Source organism: Nylanderia fulva, unplaced genomic scaffold (genome assembly GCF_048542155.1).
Source record: "Nylanderia fulva isolate GAGA-0341 unplaced genomic scaffold, ASM4854215v1 Scaffold10, whole genome shotgun sequence".
Lineage (NCBI taxonomy): Eukaryota > Metazoa > Arthropoda > Insecta > Hymenoptera > Formicidae > Nylanderia > Nylanderia fulva.
Genome location: NW_028189193.1, coordinates 3,725,431 through 3,748,265, shown reverse-complemented (window position 1 = coordinate 3,748,265; position 22,835 = coordinate 3,725,431). Strand labels below are relative to the sequence as shown.

The 22,835-nt window shown below is 32.9% G+C and overlaps 3 protein-coding genes across 3 annotated transcripts in view; 1 reads left to right on the top strand and 2 right to left on the bottom strand.

Moving 5' to 3' along the window:
- The window catches only part of p130CAS (Serine_rich_CAS and FAT-like_CAS_C domain-containing protein p130CAS), a 74,081-nt gene extending 54,092 nt beyond the window's left edge, over positions 1-19,989 (top strand). The window contains exons 4-9 of the mRNA XM_029304016.2: positions 11,313-11,442; positions 12,012-12,318; positions 12,615-12,961; positions 13,218-13,510; positions 13,784-14,140; positions 15,482-19,989. Coding sequence (XP_029159849.1) covers positions 11,313-11,442; positions 12,012-12,318; positions 12,615-12,961; positions 13,218-13,510; positions 13,784-14,140; positions 15,482-15,769 — 1,722 coding nt within the window. The 3' untranslated portion in view covers positions 15,770-19,989. The remainder of the gene's footprint in view (positions 1-11,312; positions 11,443-12,011; positions 12,319-12,614; positions 12,962-13,217; positions 13,511-13,783; positions 14,141-15,481) is intronic.
- Positions 19,675-20,710, bottom strand: vnc (GNAT family N-acetyltransferase vnc). Its single transcript, XM_029304117.1, has one exon. It carries the CDS (start codon positions 20,638-20,640, stop codon positions 20,086-20,088), a length of 555 nt encoding a protein of 184 aa, XP_029159950.1. The 5' UTR covers positions 20,641-20,710; the 3' UTR covers positions 19,675-20,085.
- Positions 20,649-22,020, bottom strand: LOC146725235 (uncharacterized). Its single transcript, XM_085482815.1, has 2 exons — positions 21,639-22,020; positions 20,649-20,846 (listed from the first exon to the last, which is right to left on the bottom strand). The coding sequence occupies exons 1-2, from the start codon at positions 21,715-21,717 to the stop codon at positions 20,707-20,709; spliced, it is 219 nt and encodes a 72-aa protein (XP_085338941.1). The 5' UTR covers positions 21,718-22,020; the 3' UTR covers positions 20,649-20,706.
- Between the last annotated feature and the right edge of the window lie 815 nt (positions 22,021-22,835).

Here is a 22,835-nt window from a genome sequence, read left to right as displayed (position 1 = left end):
AATAATAGAGATATTATGTGACATTATACCTATATCGAGCTTAATCGATTGATTTGATCGATCAGGGCCTATCAAATATTTCATTGAATAAAAACAAGTGTTTCGATCACTCGATGCACCTTGGAAAGTATTCTAGAAGCATCTCGTGATCACGCTCGTTATTTCTGCTAGGAGAGCGATTTGCCTCTTGTCTTGTTTCACAATATAGCTTCCGGTAAAACTCGTCAGAGTCACGCATCGACTCTCGCAATGTCACTCGACCTGTATATATAACAGTCGCGGTTTTCGCCATTCGTTCCCAACTTTTCCGCAGGGGAAAAAAACAATTTCCCTGCTTTAAGCTACGACCAGATTTCCGCTTGCCGCACAATTTCCACGCTCCGATCTTAATTTCCCTCTCGCCCAGGGGCGCGTTTACTTCCGACACGTGACCGGAGATCGAGAGATCGTCGTTGCATGTCGCTTCCTCCTCGCGTGATTCCACCTTCCGTAGTTTACCGAGAAAAGCCTATTTACACGAGTCATTAGGGGACCGAGTCGTCGGCAACTTTATTGTGATCCTCTCTCGGCAATTATTCACGTAATCATTAGCAACGGTTCTTGGAAAAAAATAGAGAACGGAAGGTTTCTTAACACGAATTTTTTGAAATTTTTATGTCGAATGCTCGATTTTTTTTTCTACTCTGTGCTTTATTCTTGTTAAAAACGGTTCCCGGTTAAAATATTTAACACATTCAGGTGTTAATTGAATTTAAATGTTAAATGATTTAAAAAACTGAAAAATAACTCCATGTACGTCTATGTTTAATTTTACACAATAAATATGTTCTGTTTTATTAGTGACAAGATTGATGTATTTTTCTATTTTCTATTTATTTTATAATTATATATAGTATAATTGTTTATTTTCTAATTTAACACAAATGTTTGAATTGATGCGTAAGAACGTCGCGATCTGAATAATTGTAGAGGTAATCTAGATTCTTGAAATTAACTGGCCTCTCGATTTCGTGGGATTATCTGCGAATTCATAACGCGAGATGAAACGAGAAATCCAATTTCATTTCGCGGCACCGCCTACCACAAGGTAACAAACCTAAATCACTTGCTTTAGAATGCTTTCGAGTGACTCCGGGCGATCGAAGCAGAAGCCGCGAACGACCTTAGTCGCTTCTTCCTCGTCGTCGAGAGACCGTCTGAGCCATTTATTAAAGGGACAATAAGTGATGTTATCTCGCGTAATAAACCGTCGCCTCGATCGTAAAAGATTATTCTATTTTATCCGTGCGATTTATACACATTGAAAAAAAATTTTCCATTTGTTTTAAAGTGAAAATACATATTAATGTAAAATATAGGTAAAATTACTATTTTTATACAAAAATCATATGTAATTTTAAATTCACTATATTTACTTTATTAGAATTTTATTTTATTTATTTATTTTATTTATAACATTATTTTATAGCATTTATACATTATTAACATTTCCTATGTGTAATTACATGTTCAGTGAAATATTTTTAATCTTGAAAATATTTAAGAATATATTTCATATGAAATTACATATAATCTGTAATTTTCCATATAAGTATCAATATTGCATGATTATGCTGAGTTGGAAAAAAATCTAGCTTAATCATGTAATTTTACATAAATATTTTTTTCAGTGCATATATAAATATCTCTTTCTCCAGCGGATATTTATCGCGCCTCGCGAATAATCGAATTATTCATATTTTTATATTTTTATTAATACTTTGAAATCTGCACGCTGAACAAAAATTTGTTGACTTGATTAAACCTTTCAACTAAATTACTATTTTGTTAATTGAACATATATTAGTATTTAAGTCAAATATACGTTTTGTTAGATTTAATAATATGGTACATTTAATTTAAATATTTTTATATGTTCAATTAACAAAATAATATTTAGTTGAAAAGTTTAATCAAGTTAACAATTTTTTCAGTGTATTCTTAAATTTATTTCTTTTTAAAATTCTTATTGATTTTCTTTTTATAAAAATTTCCTAAAAGGAGATATATATAGTTCTTATATTTAACATTATATGATAATGAAGAGTGAAATTATTATTCTTATAGAAATTCTTTTATTTAATATTCATGCATTTATCGATAAATTAGAGATAATTTAAATGTCAAATGCTATCATTAATTTTAAATAAAATAATTTTTTAGTGTACTCTTAAATTTATTTCTTTTCGAAATTCTTATTGATTTTCTTTCTATAAAAATTTCTTAAAAGAAGATATACATAGTTCTTATATTTAACATTATATTAATTATGACACGATAAATTTTTGAGCGATTCAGAGGGAAATAAATTTTGTTTGACACACTAGAAATTTGCATTTTCGCATAGTCACGATGTGTAATGATAGGTAGTGAAACATCCTTTGACATTTTGTCACAGCGTGACTCAATCTCAGAATAAATTGACAGTTTGAATCACAAGTTAGTCACATAGTTTTCACATTTTAAGCGTTTCTTTTTTACTGAGACATATTATAAAAACCTAATCGATATTCGCGAAAATATATATTTATACATTATTATTTATTTTACATAAATTTTGCTTTTACACATACAAACGATCTTCTTTGCATATTCTATCCTTTTATACATATATATTGAGATGAAAGTGCATTCCAAGTTTTATGCAAGTTTCACATAACTTTATAAGCGGCGGTTTAACGTGATTATGACTGCACAGACGCTTATATTCAGAAATTACGCGAGTTGTGCGGCTGATTGTTACACGCGAACTTATTCATTAATGCGAATGCAGTTGCTGCCGAAATTTATCATGGCATTTATCGAATAATGCGCCAGTAATTGATTTATTTTTAAAGATAATCTTGCGTGCGCACATTCGTATTCGCTCAAATCTTTGCACGAAAGCTTTACACGCAGCTTTAAAAAATGATTTGACATAAAGTGGTTGTATCTTATGTAAGGGATTCTCGAAAAATCTTGTATAATTTAAGATACATTTTTTTCACAGAAATAAAGGTAAAGTGGTTTTCTCGAGATTGCTTTATTTTACGTACGCAGTTGAAACATTTGTGTTAAATTTGACAGATGTCAAGTGTCCCAAACGGTCCATAGAATTTTTTGTGTTAATTGAATATGGATATGCGTTAATATTTGTGTGAATATTTTAACGCAAAGTGAATGCAAAATTTCAAATAATTTAAAATAAATTTTGTGTAAAATTAACATAGTGTTTTAATGTAAAAATTGATGAAAAATATGTTAATTTTAGATTTTATCATTCCCACTTACGTTATAAAATAGAAAATCAACATTTTTTAATGTAAATTTTAACAGATAAATTTTGTCTAATAAAGCAGAACATATTTATTGTAAAATTAAAAATAGATGCACATTGTGTTGTTTTTACATCTTTTTCAGTTGTTTGAATAATTTAATATTTAAGTTCAATTAACACAACACAGCCATATGTTAATGATATATTAATGTTTTTTTATATATTATTTCAAGTTTGCATAAGACCTGGTCGAAATATTTCTCAACCCTCTTTTCCAGGGTGACGCTTTAAACGGTATTGAAAATGCGTATAAATCATTCCCTCGATCATGCCTAAAAATCCTTATCGCGGCTTGAGACAAACCGAAAGTCCTGCTTCCGTAAAAGGTGGAGAGCCTCCTTCCGTGTTTCCATGGAAACCGTCTTTCTATCTCCCCTAGCTTTCTCTCTTTCTCCTTCCCTTTCCTTCTATTTCTCCCTTTCTCTCATTCTCTTTCCACCCCTGTCAGGAGCGGATAAATATGGAAATTAATGAACTATAATTTTAGTATTTTTTTTTTTTTTAAGCAATATTTGTCAATCTTTTTTTAAAATTATATATTGCAGAATCTCTAAACAATAATTATATATAAAAAACTATTAATATAGTTTACACGTCTGACTGCATATTTTAAATTTATGTATATATCTATCACAGATTTTATGATTTATTAAGTTTCATCAATTTTCCTAATTTTTATTTGTATGGGAATATTGATATTCGAATTATAAAATTATTGGTATACTTTTTGAAATTGAATACCAAAAAATTGTTGGCTTTCAGTTCGACAAAATTATCATATCTATCTTTACGAATATGATGAACGAACAAAGCTTAAAGTCTTCCTTTATCGAGCAGATATATCGAAATTATAATTTATTAGATTTATATAAAGTATATTAAAATATATTTTATTATAAAATATAATATTATATTATTATATTTTTTATTATTTTTCCGACCAAACTGACCATCATATTTGATTACAATAAGTTGCCCAACGTTTTGACCATCGGTTCTGGTCCTTATCGAACTTTCATAATGCGACTAAACAACAATCGTTAACACATCTTATCTTCTATATAGAAATCATAGCACTTGATAAGGACCCGAACCGATGGTCGAAACGTTGTGCAACTTGTAATCAAATTGGTGGTCAGTTTTGTCGGAAAAATAATAAAAAGTTTATTCATTTTACACAGACGACTTCTACTTTGTTATATTATTATATTAAAAAATATTTATTATATTATTATATTTTATATTATTTATTATTTTATATTATATTATTATATTAAAAAATATTTTATGTTAAAAAGTTATAATTTAATAAGTTTTTAATTTAAATTAAAATTATGTATAACAAAGATACCTATACTTAATTTAAAATTGTATAAAAAATTTTTTTAAATGCTTAAATTTTAAAGAAAAGGAACCTGAAAAATCATAGAATTTATTTATAAGATTTTAGAATTTTTTTACACCCTGGATACTCTCAAGTATCCCACGTGGGGTCTCCAAAATTTCAAATCCGTCACTGTTTCACTCACACACACCCTCTCTCTGTTTCTCTGGCTTCCCTCATACACCCTCGTAGTAGTAATACGCCTTTCACAGTTAGCGCCGCGACGCCCGGTATCGACCGAGAGGGTGTTAACCCCCTGGTTCCCCACTCTCTGACTCTGCACCCCCATCATCGTCATCCCCTTCTGTTTGGTCTTCCCTCGCTTCTACAACCCCCACCCTACTATACGCGCCACTACGATAGTACTATTCGATTCATAATAACACAAAGAACACGCGATAGCGCGTATTCGCGTGCAGCTTTAATTCACGAATTAAATCGCGTTCTCGTCGCCGCTCTGCTTCGTTTACGATCTCTGTCGCTCGCTGTTCCACATTCTACATATTACGATTAGCCGCGTGCATATTACTCTACATTTCCTATGTATTAATTAAAATCCAAAGTGCTAAAATTAAAATCGTTTTTAAATTTTTATCAAATTAGTAAATTGGTTTGAAATGAATAGAGATTTTTTTAGGTTGCTTCATCCTGCAGATTTATTTGCATGTTCTCAAAGCTCGTGAGACTTTTTAAGTTACAAAAATTACGGGTCTTTTTATCATTTTTTATTTATTTAATTAAAAGGATCTAATTGCGAGGTTCGGCAGAAAAATGTAAAGAAAAAATATATCACAGAAGCGAGCATAAAAAAACGTTACTTTTGTAAGATCCAAAATTACGTAATTAATTTTATCTTTTCAGATACACATTGTTATTTTAAAAAAGAACATCTTTAATGAGTTCTTTCTATATGTTCATTGTAAAATATGGCTATGGACACGTAGAAATATAAAACATTTTTCAACTAGAATTTCGGAGCTGAAATAGATTTTTCAACGTTATTTTCATAAATTTTTAGTTTGTCCTATTTAAACAACCGAGCATATTTAACACACATTTATCATATTATATAAAATTAACACAAATTTCTGAACCGTTTGATTGTGAGACATACTATATGTGATATGTCAAATTTGACAGAAATTTTTCAGCTGTGCTATAAATTCATGTTCGTTCGAAAGCGCTGGTAAATTGCGGAGAGTAATCTCAACTTTGTCGCATATAGAAGGCGAGCTATAATCAAGAGTGACTTATGGCATAATTAGCACATTTCCCGGTTCCGGGTAACAGCCGTCTTCTTGCGACGAGTGCGCACTCGCAAGAAGAAACCCGCGTTCACGAAGCAGGCAATTAGCACGGAGGGAGGAATGTTCTTTTGAAGGATGGAAAGATTTCCATTGGATTGTCTCTCTCTATGGAATTTTCTGAAATTTTGAATATCAAAGCTCGGAACTTTATCTCTGTAATCTTTTACCCCACTCTCAACCTGAAACGAAAAAGCACGCACTCGACTCAAACTTTCTATCTAACTATGTGTCCAAACTTTAACCATAAAAGCTATCTGAGCACTAAAAATTGAAATTATAGAAAAAAATTCCTTCAGACGATATTTATGTGTGCGGTTCGCATTTCTCTAATCATTTTAAACCAAAGAAATCGCAAGATAAACCGCAAGGATCATTTTACTTTAAAACATTTCATGTTAATTTTTTTTTCATCAGACACACATGAATGTCAAAAAATTTAAAAATTAGAAACATGAATGTGTTAAATATTTAACACAAAAATTTTAACGGAGACCGTTTTTGAAGAAAACGAATTTTTCTATTGTATAGTGCTAAAGTTTCTTATTAGTAAAAATATGTTGTAAATGAAGATTTTTTAACTTAATACTTATTTATGCACTTTACTCTGAAAACGTTATTTATTTTCTTATGCACATTTGTTGACTTGATTAAAGCTTTCAACTAAATATTATTTAAAAAATAGGAACGATATATTAAATTCGACCCAAACTAGCCAAAGAAAATTTTTATTTTATTTTCACAACGTTTCAATCATCTGTTTTTGGTCCTTTTCAAGTGAGAAACTAGAATAAACAGATACAATTAATTAAAATTAATAAAGATAAACATTTTGATGTTAACGCGAGAAATTGAGATTTACATGCTTTCTTAAATCTCAATTTCTTGCGTTAACATCAAAATATTTATCTTTATTAATTTTAATTAATTGTATCATTCTAGTTTCTCACTTGAAAAAGACCAAAAACAGATGGTCGAAACGTTGTGAAAATAAAATAAAAATTTTCTTTCGCTAGGTTGAATCGAATTTAATATATATCGTTCCTATTTTTAAATAACACTAGCGACTTTTTAAGAATTCAATTTGATTAAATATTATCTTGTTAATTGAACATGTAAACATATTTAAATTAAATATAACATATTATAAATCTAACAAAACATATATTTTATTCAAATACTAATATATGTTCAATTAAAAAAAGCAATTTAGTTGAAAGGTTTAGTCAAGGTAACAAATTTTATTCAGCGCAGATGAATTTTTTTAGCCTAAGTTCACTCATTAAATAAACAGCAAATGTTGACGCGCGAATAATATCTTATTTGAAAGAAATACAAAAATCGCAAAATGCATACATTTATATCATAAATGTACATATATTACATTCGCTCTTTCCTTCTCGCGACTCCGGCAACCAAATATTTCGACGATATACTCGTATATTGAAACAAATCGGTTTCTTGCCAGCGTATCCGATCAGCGGCGAATTAAATGGGGTCGAAATGATTTATCGGGATGGTTGGCTCGAAATGCGAGGAAAGCTGTATTATTCGGTGGGTGGGTCACCTGCCCAAAACGACAAACACGACGAGAACTGACCCAAATTCTCGCGCATCTTCCCGGATTCCCTGGACACAGAATACATACAAGGCACTTCCGCATCCGCAAACTACTCTCTCGTCCTCCTTTCGCGAATAAGTTTTATACCGATCGAAAAGTTTCAACCGTAAGGAAGTAAAAGCCCCGATTGTTCCACTTCGGGAACGCGAAACTGGCCGTCGATCGGGAAATTGCAGATTACTCTTGGTCGCGCGAGCTTTACGACCAGGTTGCTTTTATGCACAGGGCGTGTCCCTCGTTTTTTCTCTATCTCTCTTCAACGTTCACATGGTTTATCTCTCTGTGTACACTTGATTTATTTTACAATCTTACGTTAAAGATAGATGATGGATTTTCTCTTTCGAAACGCGCCTTGATAAAAATGACAAAAATCATTACAACTTTCTGTAGAATTATTTTACATATTTAATGGGTTCTTCAGATATGTAAAATGTTTATAAATATTTATTAATAATTTATCAAGTTTGTAGACAATTTTTAAATTAATTTAAATTCTCTTCTGATGTGCTTCTATAGCTATGATATTACTTATAATATTATATAAGTACACGGAGAGAATTTTCTCTTAGAATTTATCCTGAAAATCATGGGATAATTGGAAGAATTTTATAAGAGTTCCTCTGATTAATATTTACCACAATAAAAAAATATTAATATGTACATAGTAAGATTAATCGAGTATATTTTATTGTAATAGATATTAATATTTTTATTGTGGTAAATATTAATCAGAAAAATTCTTATAAATTTTCCCAATACCATTCTAAGAGAAAATTTTCTCTGTGTATTGAAAAAAAATTTATTTAATTCGAATAAGTATTTATTTCAATACTGCCAAATGAACCATTTATTTGATATGAAAAATATTTATTTGATGTAAGAAAATCCTTTTCAAAACAAATAAATATTTATTTGTTTCAAATAAATGATCCATTTGGCAGTATTGAACTAAATATGTATTAATTTAGTTTTTTTTTCAGTGTATATTAATTATAATCTCTGCTATGTGCATGATGAAAAAATAATCGATATTGCATATTTCTGATATCCCTACGAGAGAGAAAGTTCTCGACTGCTACCGTTTGTATCCCGAGATATGGAAAAAATGCACAAAAGCATAGCTCGCTTAAGCGTAACGCAAGGATTGCACGGCTTCTATTATTGCAAAGCAGCCCGATGAGTTCTCGAGATTATACGCTCTCCTGGGAGATATTCCTCCCCCTTTTTCCTCTCATATTTATACTCGCCGCCACGAGTTGGTTCTACGTTTTATCAACGAAATTACAAAATACTTTCTGCATGCTTTAATAACGCTCCAAATGCGCAAACTTGACTTAGTAGAAATGTGAATCTGGAATCCTCCGTTTAAAAAATTAATTTTTCAATACGGAAGTATTTCTCAAAGACAATTAATTGTCTTCCAGATAACGAATAAAAATCTGACGGGGAATCTCTTTTATTTTGCTAGAATTTTAACATAGAAAATTTTCGATATGTTCTAGAGAGCACTAAATATTGAATTAAATTAGAATAAAAAAAATATGGAGTGTATCGATTTTTTGCATTGAAATATTGCATCTCCTTCGTCGTATTTCTTGACAAACATATTCTGTATTCTTTGCGGAATAAATTATAAGAGCTTACTGCAGTGTGCCGTGTGTGCGAAGCTGGCATATCATTTCGCGGAATATCATGATTTGTTAAGAGTTCTGACTTCCTTTTTAATAATTCTAGAGTTCCTGATAGACTCTTGAAGATCCATTGGAATCTCACCTTTAGGCTCGAAAAGATGCATTTTTCGAGTAAAAAATTGTTTAAAAAAATTTCTATCTATTTTAATTATCAGAACTCTTCAGAAAAGTAATTTGTACACATTCAAAATTATACAAGAACTGCTTTATTATAAGCAGAACTCTTGATCTCTATATATAGAGGTATCTCATCTGTATTTTAGTTAAATTAATATTTTTTTGCTTTTAATAAATAGAACTCTTCTTAGAACTCATGTAGATCTATAAATCTACTCAATTCTGATAATTTCTGACAAGGAAAATGCCGTAGGACAAAGTGATATGCTTTGTTAGAATCTCACTTTGCACCAAGCGATTTTTTCGCTTTAATGAATAGAACTATAGGTTTAATCTATCAGGAACTCTAGAACTATTAAAAAGGAAGTCGGAACTCTTAACAAATCATGATATTCCGCGAAATGATACGCCAGCTTCACACACACCAGTGTGCCTCCTATGAAAGAAAGGCGACTTTTTCGCCGATAGGGAATCGAAATTCCACTTTTTCGCCGAGTCCTCCTCGTAGGAAACTCAATTAACGATCTCGTAGAATTAATCCCCCAGCTGCGGCAGCCTGCATTCAAACGAGGTCCTCGAGGTTACATCGCGCTCATCGGAAAGAGTAACAGAGCTGATTGGCGTTCGCGCAAATAACTTCGTTACGAGTTCCGTCACGAGTGCGGTTCACGTGGATTTAGCTCCTGCGGTGTCTATCGAATCAGTTTCCGCTATCTCTTTCTTTTTTTTTTTTAACTCGATTATCGGAAAACCCCCGGAAGCGTTCTCGTCGCTCCCGCGATAAAGTTTACTCGTGAATATAAAATTGCTATATATTTAATTTTTAAAGATATAGGTATACGTAATATTGGCTGAAGAAAGGATCATACGATTCTAAAAAATAATTCAAGACTCTCGTTTTGTCATGAAACGCTTAGATTTTGCGGCAAATGTATTACTAATTAATTTATTAAAAATTGCTATATTTAATTTTTAAAGATATAGGGTATACATAATAATATTGGCTGAAGAAAGGATCATACGATTCTAAAAAATAATTCAAGACTCTCGTTTTGTCATGAAACGCTTAAATTTTGCTGCAAATGTATTACTAATTAATTTATTAAAAATTGCTATATTTAATTTTTGATGTTGTCAAAAAATTGCTATATTTAATTTTTAAAGATATAGGGTCTACATAATAATATTGGCTGAAAAAAGGATCATACGATTCTAAAAAACAATTCAAGACTCTTGTTTTATCATGAAACACTTGGATTTAGCTGCGAATGTATTACTAATTAATTTATTAAAAATTGCTATATTTAATTTTTGATGTTGTCAAAAAATTGCTATATTTAATTTTTAAAGATATAGGGTATACATAATAATATTGGCTGAAGAAAGGATCATACGATTCTAAAAAATAATTCAAGACTCTCGTTTTATCATGAAACGCTTAGATTTAGCTGTAAATGTATTAATAATTAATGTATTAAAAATTGTACTTTGTTTTGTTTGTCTTTTCTATCCCTTCTTTAAATTTCTAATTACAAAATATATATAAATATATTATATGTAAATTATATCGTTAAAAATATATTATACATTAATGATTGTCAAGATTAGAGATTAACCAACATCAAATTTCATTACTAGCTACTAAATTGAATTTTTTAATCTGGATGTAATAATTTTCGCAGTTCGATCAATGAAATTTACTGTCACGGAGGTTTACCGCTTCATTCATAAAGCGAATAAATGATGATGAAAAATGAGCGACCGCGAGGGCTCGAAGATGCGGAGCACCGATTCCGCTAATTAATCTGGATGTAATTAATTGTTGATTTTGATTGTGCAGGTTGTTACGCCGCAGAAGTGTGGGGACGTCTACCTGTACGACCTCCCGGCGAGTCGGGGGAGTCCCGCGCCACCCTCCAGACACGACTCACCCCTCAACTCGACGAACAATGAGCATTCGCACAATACAGGTACGTATTATTCGCAAACTAAACACCCGGTCTGTATCCGAACGGTCGATTGTGATGAAACTGTCTGCTACAGCTTATGCATTAAGTAATTGAGATATTGATTCATTTCGCAAAACAGAAAAAAAAATTTGATGAAGTTTTGGGGTAGTTTAGCGGATGAATTTTTAATTAAAATCACGGATGCACAATTTTCATTATTTTACATAATTTTTTTGACAGTTTGGAATATTTACCTCTTGTGAAGCATATTTTTTTATTTTAAAAATTTAATCAAATTTCGTAGCCTGCGGACAGCATATTTTTCTGCCAAAATGCAATTATTTTTGTGAATAAAAATATATTGATAAAAGCATTCGTTGTGCTTACTGGAAATCTTACTCCCTTGTTATCTACACTTTCGCCAAATAGATTCCGTTGTTCGTCGTACAAAGAGGTCCTAGAGACCCGTAGCAAGAATCTCACACCTTGTTAGACAGGTTCGGACAAGCTAGCTCACAAATCCCATCCAAGATTATAAAGGAATTTCTCTCCGTCTCTTTTGTCAAATGGGCAAACTTGTACCTGCGCAGGGCGATACATCAGCGGCAGCAACAACAGCGTGCGGAATTCCGTGGACAACGGAGGCAGCGACGTGAACGAGTGTTACGACGTACCGCCGCGCGCGATCCCGGTGATATCGTCTCCGACGAGCAGCCCGAGCCCGGCCCCGTCGTGCTACGACATCCCCAGGCCGCCGACATCCTGCACCCCGAACTCGAATTGCTCCGGCATCACGCCACTGGATTGCTACGACGTGCCACGGCCTCTGCAACCTCTCACTCCCAGCAGCTCAGCCTCGAGTCTCACCAACGACGGGTCCCTAAGTGGCTCGAACAGGTACGGCTTTCGCCTTATTCCTCCGAGGAATCCCTCCGAAATGCGCTGGTCCGGATATGGTCGAGCTTGCGCAGCCGAAGCATCTTGGAGATTTACATGAAAAAGAAGAATTTTTGAGTTAGGAAATAAACTGAACAAAGTTCCGGAAACCCTTCAGGGAAATGATTTGAAGATTATATATAAATGTCAAAAAATCTCGAGACTCTTCTATATCAATAATAAATTTAAGAAGTTTTCATTATACCTTAGTTGAACTCTTTTTTTTGGTTTCGTTACATGGATGTTCTGAATTCCAGATCGAGTTTGGCCGCTCCGGATTATGATGTACCTCGACCACGTCTTCCAGTATCCTCGTTGCCGTCCCGACACAACACCCCTGTTCCCAACACCCCGACGCCGCCGCCACCCTCGCAACAGATTTACGACGTGCCAGTCAGCAAGGAGCTTCCGCTGGAGTTGGACTCCGCCCTGGAAGGCTTGCAAAGATTGCAGAATGAGGCGTCCGCCGCGATAGCGAGGTTACTGGGTTTCGTGAGTCCTGGCTGGAGAACGCCACAGCGACTGGACGCCACTCTTATGGACCTAAGGCTGGCTGCTCTCAGACTCAGAACGTCTCTGCACGATCTAGCTGAATTCGCTGAAGGTGATTGCCTACAGCTCCTTCGGTTTAATATATATTTTTTTTTTAATTTATATAGCTACTCTACACATTTCATCATTTTTCTAATCTTATGGAACAATGTAAAAGACAAATCTCCATAGAGAAAAAAAAAATGATAAATTACGAGATAAATTAGATTTTGCACAATTTTATCTACAATTTTGTATAAACTTTCTCGAAATATTTTCTATATTTAAATATAGATTGCTAAATTTTGAAAATGCTATTTTGCGCACAGGCACGCTAGGCAATGCGGGCAAAGCGCCGGACAAAGGTCTGGCAACGAAATTACGGCCGCTAGTAAAAGCGCTTCGTGATTCCGACAAGCTCGTGCAGGAAGCCGCCACCGAATTGGACACGATGGAATGGGACGCGAGCAAGCTCTGCCGCGGCGGTGGCGATACACCAACACCTACTAACGGACCCCCATCTTCGTTGCTACTGCCTGCACAGCCGGATCCCCTCGATCAGCTGATCGCGTGCGCTCGAGCGCTCACGGAAGACGTTCGTCAGGTCGCCAGTTTCATTCAGGTGAGCATCCCTCGCAACCGTGATATATTTGTCGGGTAATTCACTTCGCAATGCAATGGATTCTAATTGAATCATAGTAATAATCCTGAAGAAAACAGAATGAGAATTAATATAAATTGAAATAATAGAATTAATATATGAAAATGAATATAAATTTTCTTTGTTTTATATTTTATAAACATTTTTCTACATCTTTTCTAGAATAATAAATTGTGGAAATGTAGTTGAGAATCTTAAGTCGTTGTTGCTGATCGAGATGCTCTACGTGTACAGGGAAATTCCACGTTGCTTTTCAAACGAGCGTCGATCATTTCCACGGGTAGCAGCAACAATAGCGGCGCCGGGGAGGATTACGACTACGTGAACCTCGATTCGCGAGAGGTCGTGGCGAAACAGCGGGAGGAACTACGAGCCTTGCTGCCGCAGGAACTACGTAGCAATTACGATCTACTTGTATCCGAGGCGGACAATGCGGCGATTCAGATGCCACCCACGACGCCGACGCCCATGGACCCGAACGACAAGCAATTGCTGGCCTTTTACGCCGCACAGGTGATCACGCACGGCGCGCACTTGACTCACGCCATCGACGCTTTTCTACAGACGGTCGAGCACAATCAACCACCTAAGGTGAATCAAGTCGAAATTTCTACTATTACGAAAAATTTTGAAGAGCTGGTATTCTCAGAGAATTTTGTTTTATTTTGAAAACTCAGGGAATTCTCATGGAATTTATTTATTTAATAAATAATTAATTTGAGTAAATTAATATTCCTTAGGATGTTTATAATCAATTATTTTTCGTTTTCTATTTTTATTTTATATCGTAATCTTGCATATATTTTTAGCGTTTAGATATAGTGATATATCGCACTTTGTTAGTGTCCAAATTAATCTTACAATTAATAAATCAATATTAAATCTTGAAAATTACGACACTTGTCATAACGTACAGATTATGTTTCAGACCAGCTAATATATAATTACACAAGACTATTATTTTTTATTATTATTTTTCGACGATATTGGCTAAATCGATCCACAGTATTTTATCATCATTGTCTTCAAAATAGAGTAGATCTATTATAATTATTTTAGAAATTCTTATAATTTGTAAAAATCTTTTGTTTTTTGCAAATGATATAATAAGTGCGTTACGATAAAAGAGTTATGCATGTTTAGTTTGAGTACTATGTTTTTTTTTTTTTTCAATATATCTTGAAACGCATTAAGTAGATATGTATATGGGTCTCGATAATGATAACGATGGAATATATCGGTAGATATCGACGGTGCTATCGTGAGACAAGATGTTTAAATTAGCACACGTTAATTGCATATTTTTATTATTTTTTCACGATGACCTCTTTTTCTTCACACGTGCATTGCACGCAGTCAGTTACAGATAAGCCGGTTAGTAAAACGGACACTGTAAAAATTCGAAACAAAAAATATATTAAGAAATTAGAAAATTATGTCGCCTAGATCATAAATATAAAGATATGATGAGACACAATTATCAATAATTAAAATTAAAAATCCATAATTATAATTTAGTTCAGATATATTTCTATAGGGTATATACTCTTTCTATTTTAAGTTTTTATTAAAATGTGATTTTTTGATTAACAATATTTTTAATATCATGATATTTTTAATATCAAGATTTTATATAAATTATAAATTTCATAGAAAATTAATATTCCTTATTTATTTAATAAATAATTAAATATAATTAATCTAAATAAATTAGTTATTCCCTGAGACATTTATAATAAATTATATTTTGTTTTACATTTTTAATTTTGTCAGAGAATTCTGAGAAAATTTTTTACAAAATTTGAGTAGACTTCTTGTTTTAAAAAGATCTTAATTCCAAAAATTCTTATATTGAACAATATAAAATTATTTAAAAACAAAAACATCTTAATCATTTCTTTGACAAAAAAATAATCTAATATGAAATTACAGGTTTTCCTGGCCCACGGTAAATTCGTCGTGCTGAGTGCACACCGGTTGGTGCACATTGGCGACACGGTTCACCGAAACGTGACACGCAACGACGTGCGTACACGCGTGTTGCAGTGCGCGAACGCCCTGAACGAGGCACTCGCGCAAACCGTGCAGAAGACGAAGCAGGCCGCCCAGTTCTTCCCGAGCGTCACCGCGGTCCAGGAGATGGTCGACAGCGTCGTCGATGTTTCACACCTGGCTAAGGATCTCAAAGTCGCTATGATACAGTCCGCTCAACAGCCCTGAAGATTTTCCTCGCGAAACGCTAATCGTGTAACTACAAGTTCCTTGAATTGAGATGCAATCCTTACCTTGGATTGGTAGGTCTCTCTTTTTTTTTGTTCGTTAAACTCTGGGACTGCGGTAGAATTCGTAGATAACGCTCGAAGAATCGTTCTAGAAGAATCTAATCTGTTACAGCGTCTTTTTTGTCGAGGTTTTTTGAACAAACGTCGCTGAGGAATCTTACAACGCGTTCGTAGAACAGAAATATTATTTTCTTGTACAAAAGAGGATCAAAAGTATCTCAGGAAATATTCAGTGGATGATCCTTCGAGCGTCATCTACGAGATGTGAATCATTGATGATTGTTATCTCGAGATTTAGTCATCATCGAAGAATGCAATGAGTCGAGCATTAGCGCGAAAGTTTGCTTGGGATCCTGACGACAGTATTTTTAAATCCTAAACGGCGAGATAATCAAACGAGATGACCCGTATACATATATTATATGCTTCACAAAGCAAAAACCAAATCTCCGGATACCGTACAGAACTAATTATCTCCCTTTGCATTATAAAAAAAATTGTGGCCTAAAATAGGAACCTGCTACTGCCAAAGCTCCGGTATTTAGATCGTAAGAAACGAAGGAAACCTTGGAACGAGTGTCTTTGTAATGTACTCGAGAAATATTAACATTGTAATCTTTCATAGAAAATATATAGCCGTATCGTTCAACTAGACGTTTCAAGTAGACGTGTGGAGTATAACGAGGAAGTATAACAATAGCTTTCTGGCACGTGCGAAGCATTCCCGAAATGGGCTTCCGCGACTTGATGTAAGACACCCAGGTTATCCACTCGTTTCGGAATATGGAGCTCATTTCGGATACACGCCAACAACGTACGCAGCTAAACGTGTTAGTAGTCTCGTAGATGTACGTATACAATATACAGTAGAACATATACATATACGACAACGCGTATTCATATCTCTCTTTTAGAGCTGGTTTCATCGATGTCGGTTAGCTTAATAATCTTAGATTCGCTGATTCTCTTAAAATTAGATTAAAAGGAAAGGGAAGAATAAGCTAAAGTTAACTGATATCGCTGAAATCGGCGATTAGTGATTTTTTAGCAACAAGTTCTTCGAGTTCAAGTGTTTTTCCATAGAAGAGAATCACCATTGTGCTTTTACTATTGAAGGCAATGCGAAAGATCGATATGAATACCTATGTCAAATTGTGGAACAACCGCGTTTTTGTTTTTCTAGTTCGATCGTATGTCAAAAAATTGACACCAAGAAAGAAAATCGAATGCAGGGAACATTCTTTTTGGGATACCCTACGCGCAGAGGCGAACTTATATTACTTGTTACAAGCGATTCTTTTTTGAGGACAACTTTAAGAAGGAAAATTTTATACGAAGCTTTTTTACCGCCGGGTTACGAATTTTTCGGGCGCCCAGGTCTTTTTACCAGGCTCTTCCATAACAGCGAAAATCAGTCACAAACGCGACGGATCAAATTTATGTGAAATATTGTCGCAAGAATTTCAACGGCAACTACGCATATTCGCGAATTTCTTTTCTACAACGAGGCCTTTTTTATATAGCGAATTTTTATAGAATGAATGTGTTTTTATCAACTTAACGCAGATTCTTCTGTAATAGAGACTGACTGCACAAACAACAAATATCTAGAGAAACATCAAACATCGTAAAGATTGTTATTCTTTAATGTCTTGCATTTCTGTATCATTGTGATAAATCCAGTCATGGAATTAATTTTTTTTGTCTAAATCGTGTATCGTAACTTTTATCTTTTTATATTAACACACAATTGTAATTAATATCTTCACGTTAAAAAGACCAGATTATTTTCTACATGGAGAGAATTTATATGTTTTTATATATTTATATATGTTTCTATATTGTCATTATATATTTTACAAAAATTCACTACGATCATGTTTGACAATAAGCCAAAAATTATGCTACATTGTAAAATTATAAAATATTTTACATATTTATCATTTTTTGGCATCTACTTAAAACATTTAAAGAATCGTAAGTTTTTAATATATTGTAAAATTGAAATTTTACTATAGGTAATTTTAGTCAAATTAATCAAACATATTTTACATCTTATTGTGATAAATATTAATTAGAGAGACCAAATTTTTCCAATACCGTTATTGTCATTACTATAAATTCCAAGAGAAAATTCTCTCTGTGTATTTATAACTAAATTATTAGATAATTTAGATTAATTTCAAATGCATTACATTATCGAAGCCAGGGATATGTATATGATCCAACCGCTAATTTGCGGCGCAAGTTGTTTTGTTGGCATTCACGTGCGAAAGTGTACTTAAAAATAACTTGCGACTATAGTAGGATCCGCTCAACACAATTCTCGAAACCATCCAACTTATTTATTGGAGTTTTACTGCGCCTCGATTAAATAATGAAGATATAATTGTGTGACTGTGACGCGCGGTTATATGTAATATTTCTAGCCGTATATTAAGCTGTAACCGGCTGTTTTGTTGCAGCTTTAATGATAACGAGCATTTATTAGAACTCTTTTACTCTATGAGAATTTTTATCTTTCGACGTTCTTTTTTCTCAATTAAAAGATTGATTGTCGTAATTATTATTATTATGAGATAGATGAAGCGATTCTTTTTTGAAGGCGCGACTTATGACATTGATTCTACAGTTTATTTTTTAGAAGTTATACACCCAAGCATATCGCATAAAGAGAAACGTTTATACATGAACCTCGAGACCTGTATTATAATTTATTAGCGAAGTGTTTTTTTGTAATATAATACACACGTGGCAGATAGTTACATAGAATCTAAAATGTATATTTCAAAGTTTATATATAGCCGATAGGTGCTTATCATTCGCGTTCAATCATCGCATATTTAAGTATAGCATGTCATTAAGTTAATAGTTAGAAATAATTTTTTCTTTTTTCTTTTTATAACGCAAGTTGTGACGAATGTTGTTTATTCACATCACCTATCACTGAAAAACATAATTCGTCGTTTCTCTAATTTTCTTTTTGTACAAAGTACCTGGATGATCCTTTCACAATAATTGTATATTATTCTTGCGATCACACAATTCGTTAAATGGTATTTCATATTATTGTAAACATAAGAAATACTTACAAGCTACATATCGAGAGCGATTATTCTAAGATTAAGATGGAGAAATTGAAAAAAGAAAAAAGAAAGAACTCTCGATATAGCACACGTGATATCGTTTTAGAGGAATTTACTACACATCGAAAACTCGGTTTATCATAATGAATCATATGCTTTCGGTAGTTTAGTCTAATGTAATAGTTCGCGCGAGGACTATTCATTTTGTCATTGAAGATTTCTTCGTGCCGTTCAATGCAAAGATGCCGAGATGCGTTATGAAGTAAATAATTGATTACGTTATGTTAAGAACCTCTTATTTGTATATATACATAGATATATATTTATACATATATTATATATACATAACTATTCCTATTACAAAAACGGAGTATGTATACACAACACACACATACGCAATAGTATATCCGAGATGCAATAGTGGAATAAACCTGTTTTAATATCGTGCAATGTCAAAAATAATTTTTAAGCCAAAATATGCTGAAATAATCGAAAAGTACTTCAAAAGAAAAATATCTATCGAAAGGAATATTCATAGATTCGATTTTAAATGTAAGGCTAAAGTACGTAAACTGAATTCACGTTTTCACAGTGCTGTCTAAAATATTTTTTCTCCTTTTTTTTTGAACGACCCTTACCCTAACAACGCCTTGAAAGATTAATTTTGTATATTGATGCATTACATGTACATTATAGTTTCGTTCATACAATAAAGTCTCAAGAGAGAAAAAAATCGTGTGAATAAAAATAGACAATCTTTCCAGAAAATCCTTTATTCCTTATGTTACAATTTATCAATTTTTTTTCTTTAATTACATTTTGATGTGTGAACGAAACTCACAATATAAATCTATGTAATATAATCTGTCAATTGATAGATACAACAGTCCCAAAGTTCCATCCCTCCCTTGTGTAAACCTTAACAAGTAGCTTCTATGCACAGTTGTATATAAAACATTTATATTAATGTGTATCTGGTCAGACTTTGATAAGTAGAAACTCCACAAGAAGCAACTTTACGTATTGATAATTATTTTCAATTAATTAGTATTCAGCAATCAATAATAGAAAATTTCTTAACAAAAAAATATATATATTAAATGGATGTTTTCAAATTTATTCAGTTTTAAGAACCAACCTGGTTTTGACAGCAGCAAGGGTGAACAGACTAAGCGTGGTCTCCGCAGCATCTGCCTAGGTGTGTGTGAACGTTGCCTTCCTTGTGCGCTCTATCTCTGAGAGCTTTTTCGTGATGAAAGCTAGTAAGATCTCGCTTCATTGCATAAGCATCTTCGCCATCTGCATAGTATTTCGGTTCTACCTCGGACACTTCAAACTGCAAGCTGCTTGTGTATAAATTTAGGGCTGCTCGATTACTCCTGCGGACGTGCAGTGAAACATACTTCGCCCCAAAGCATTCCACCATCGCTCTGGACGCCTGATTCATCAATTTCTGCGCGATTCCCAATCTTCTGTGAGAACGTTTCACTGCCAAACTGGTAATGTGTCCATGAGGATTGTCTTCGCAGTCCTCCTCCATCTTAGCAAGCACGTATCCTACTATTCTTCCTTTCTCGTCCTCCGCTACATAACTCAGCTGCGGCCAGGAAAGAGCATGGTACAGATAGTACTTCATTTGGTAATTTTCAGGTAAGCATTGCAAATTACAATGCTGTATGTTCAACAAGTCTTCCGTAGTTGCACAACGTATATTTACAGACATCTTGATCAGATATGTTTTGTCTTATGCAGTCGTTCATATAAATATTATAGCTTCAATATTGTCTAATTAGTCACGACGTAGTTTCTTGATACGTGAACGACCGTTTTTCAAATCATTCACAGAGGACGATTCGCTCATTCCTTTTCCAGTCAGTTCTCTTACGAAGCGGAATCGCGATAGGAAGAACGTCCAGACTAAGTACCAACCTGTGACAAAAGGAATTATTATGTAAATTAATTCGATATTAAAACAAAATAATAATATACTTAAGTGTTATAATTTTATTTACCTAGTTTTATAGTTTGAATTAAAAGTAATTTGTTGATTTACTTATATGACTTGATAGCGAGAGATTGTTCTAATTTATTAATATAAATTCACAATTACAATTTTGTACTCAAATATATTTTATTATATATATATATATTGAAAATGAATAATATATATAGAAGTGATAGAGAGAACATGAAAAAAGATGCACTAATAAAGTATTAAAACGTATTGAATATTTGTCTATACACAATTACATATATATATTATATAATATATAACAATACATTCACACAATGCACATAAATTATCATGAACGATTAAGCTAAACATTGAAAATATGCTGCATTGTAAAATTTACATAAAACTTTTTGGCATCTATTCTATTGTAAAACACTTAAAGAACCATAAGTTTTTAATATATTTTAAAATTATTGAAATTGTACTACATATTTTAGTAAAATTAATCAAACATTTTATATCTTATTGTGTTGTGTGTGTGACAGATATTAATATTTTTATTGTGATAAATATTTAATCAGAAAAACTTATAAAATTCTAACAATATCAATATTATCCCACGATTATTATGAATTTCCAAATAAATTGTAAGAGAAAATTCTGTGTAGGAAAGGCTACTTTCGCGTGATCCAAAAAACTTGTTCCGATTACACAATTACACAACGATGTCGTAATCGAGCTGCTAACATCAGTAACATGTTGCTTACCCATCACAACAAGGAGGAACACTATCAATAAGCTGAATATGACGGAGAACGCCGCGAGGAAAATTTCCGGGATTTCCATCAAGAAACGAAGAAAGGGAAAGAAAAGAAAAACAAAATAGAAAAGAGGAAAAAATTTCCTACACTTTGTGTCGTACGCGCATAACTATTTCAACGAAAACTTCTCGTAACGACGAAGGCTCAAGCGCGAACATATGACATTTGACACAAGGACAGGAGCTTTCCGTCTATCCCTCGCGACGACGAGTAAACGCCATTTTGAAAATCGAAGCTTTTTAGAGGTTATGACTCCCCTCTCTGGACCCGCGATTCTTCATCCAGTAAAAATGCACGTAAGCGTCGCGTTAATTCATCACAATTGCAAAGCGCTCTCGCTTACGACGCTTACCAAAGTCCAACTGCAGCTTTAATCAGCCGACATCGCTTCCACGAGGCTTCGAATCTTTCTCACCGGTGAATCGGGTCTGTCCTGCCGACTGGAAGCGCACCTAACCTGACAGATAATTCCACAATGCCTTGAAGTTGCGTCAACTTTTGGCGCGTTCGAGTCGCACGTCACGTCGCATCTAGATATTCATGCTCCGTGACTGTTGGACGTCACGAGAAGCGGCAACGTCCAAACAGCTGTTTTTGACACACACTATATATATATATATATATATATATGGATGTATATATACAATATTTGATATTTTAATATAATTATATATAAAATGTGTATATTTACATTACATATATTGTTGGTTTTATTTATGAATAATAAATTTTATTTATAAATATAAATTTAATAAATATATATTAATAAATAATTTTATTATAATTTAATGTGGATAATTATTGATATGTAAAATAATTACTATATCTTTTTACTTTTCAGACTATGCAAGATGAGAAATAACAATTTGTTTAATCACTGAATCTAGGAAATTATGCAGTGAAATTTAAAAAAATTATGTGTCAGAATCTCATCAATTATCTTCAAAAGATATACATACATATATAATGTTTATTAATTTTTATTTTATATGTACAACTGTTTTGTAATCTAATTATTAAAATATTAAAGAGTGAAATAATATTAAACTATAAAGTAATATTCAAAAGTAGCAATATATAGTGTATAGCAACTTTACTTTTTATATTGAAGCAAAACTATACTACAATCTTTTTGTTTTTTCT

Coding starts and splice junctions, on each gene's coding strand:
- vnc (XM_029304117.1), bottom strand. CDS start 20,640: ATGTCTGTAAATATACGTTGTGCAACTACGGAAGACTTGTTGAACATA.
- LOC146725235 (XM_085482815.1), bottom strand. CDS start 21,717: ATGGAAATCCCGGAAATTTTCCTCGCGGCGTTCTCCGTCATATTCAGC. Junction 20,847..21,638: donor GTTCCTCCTTGTTGTGATGG/GTAAGCAACATG, acceptor CTTTTGTCACAG/GTTGGTACTTAGTCTGGACG.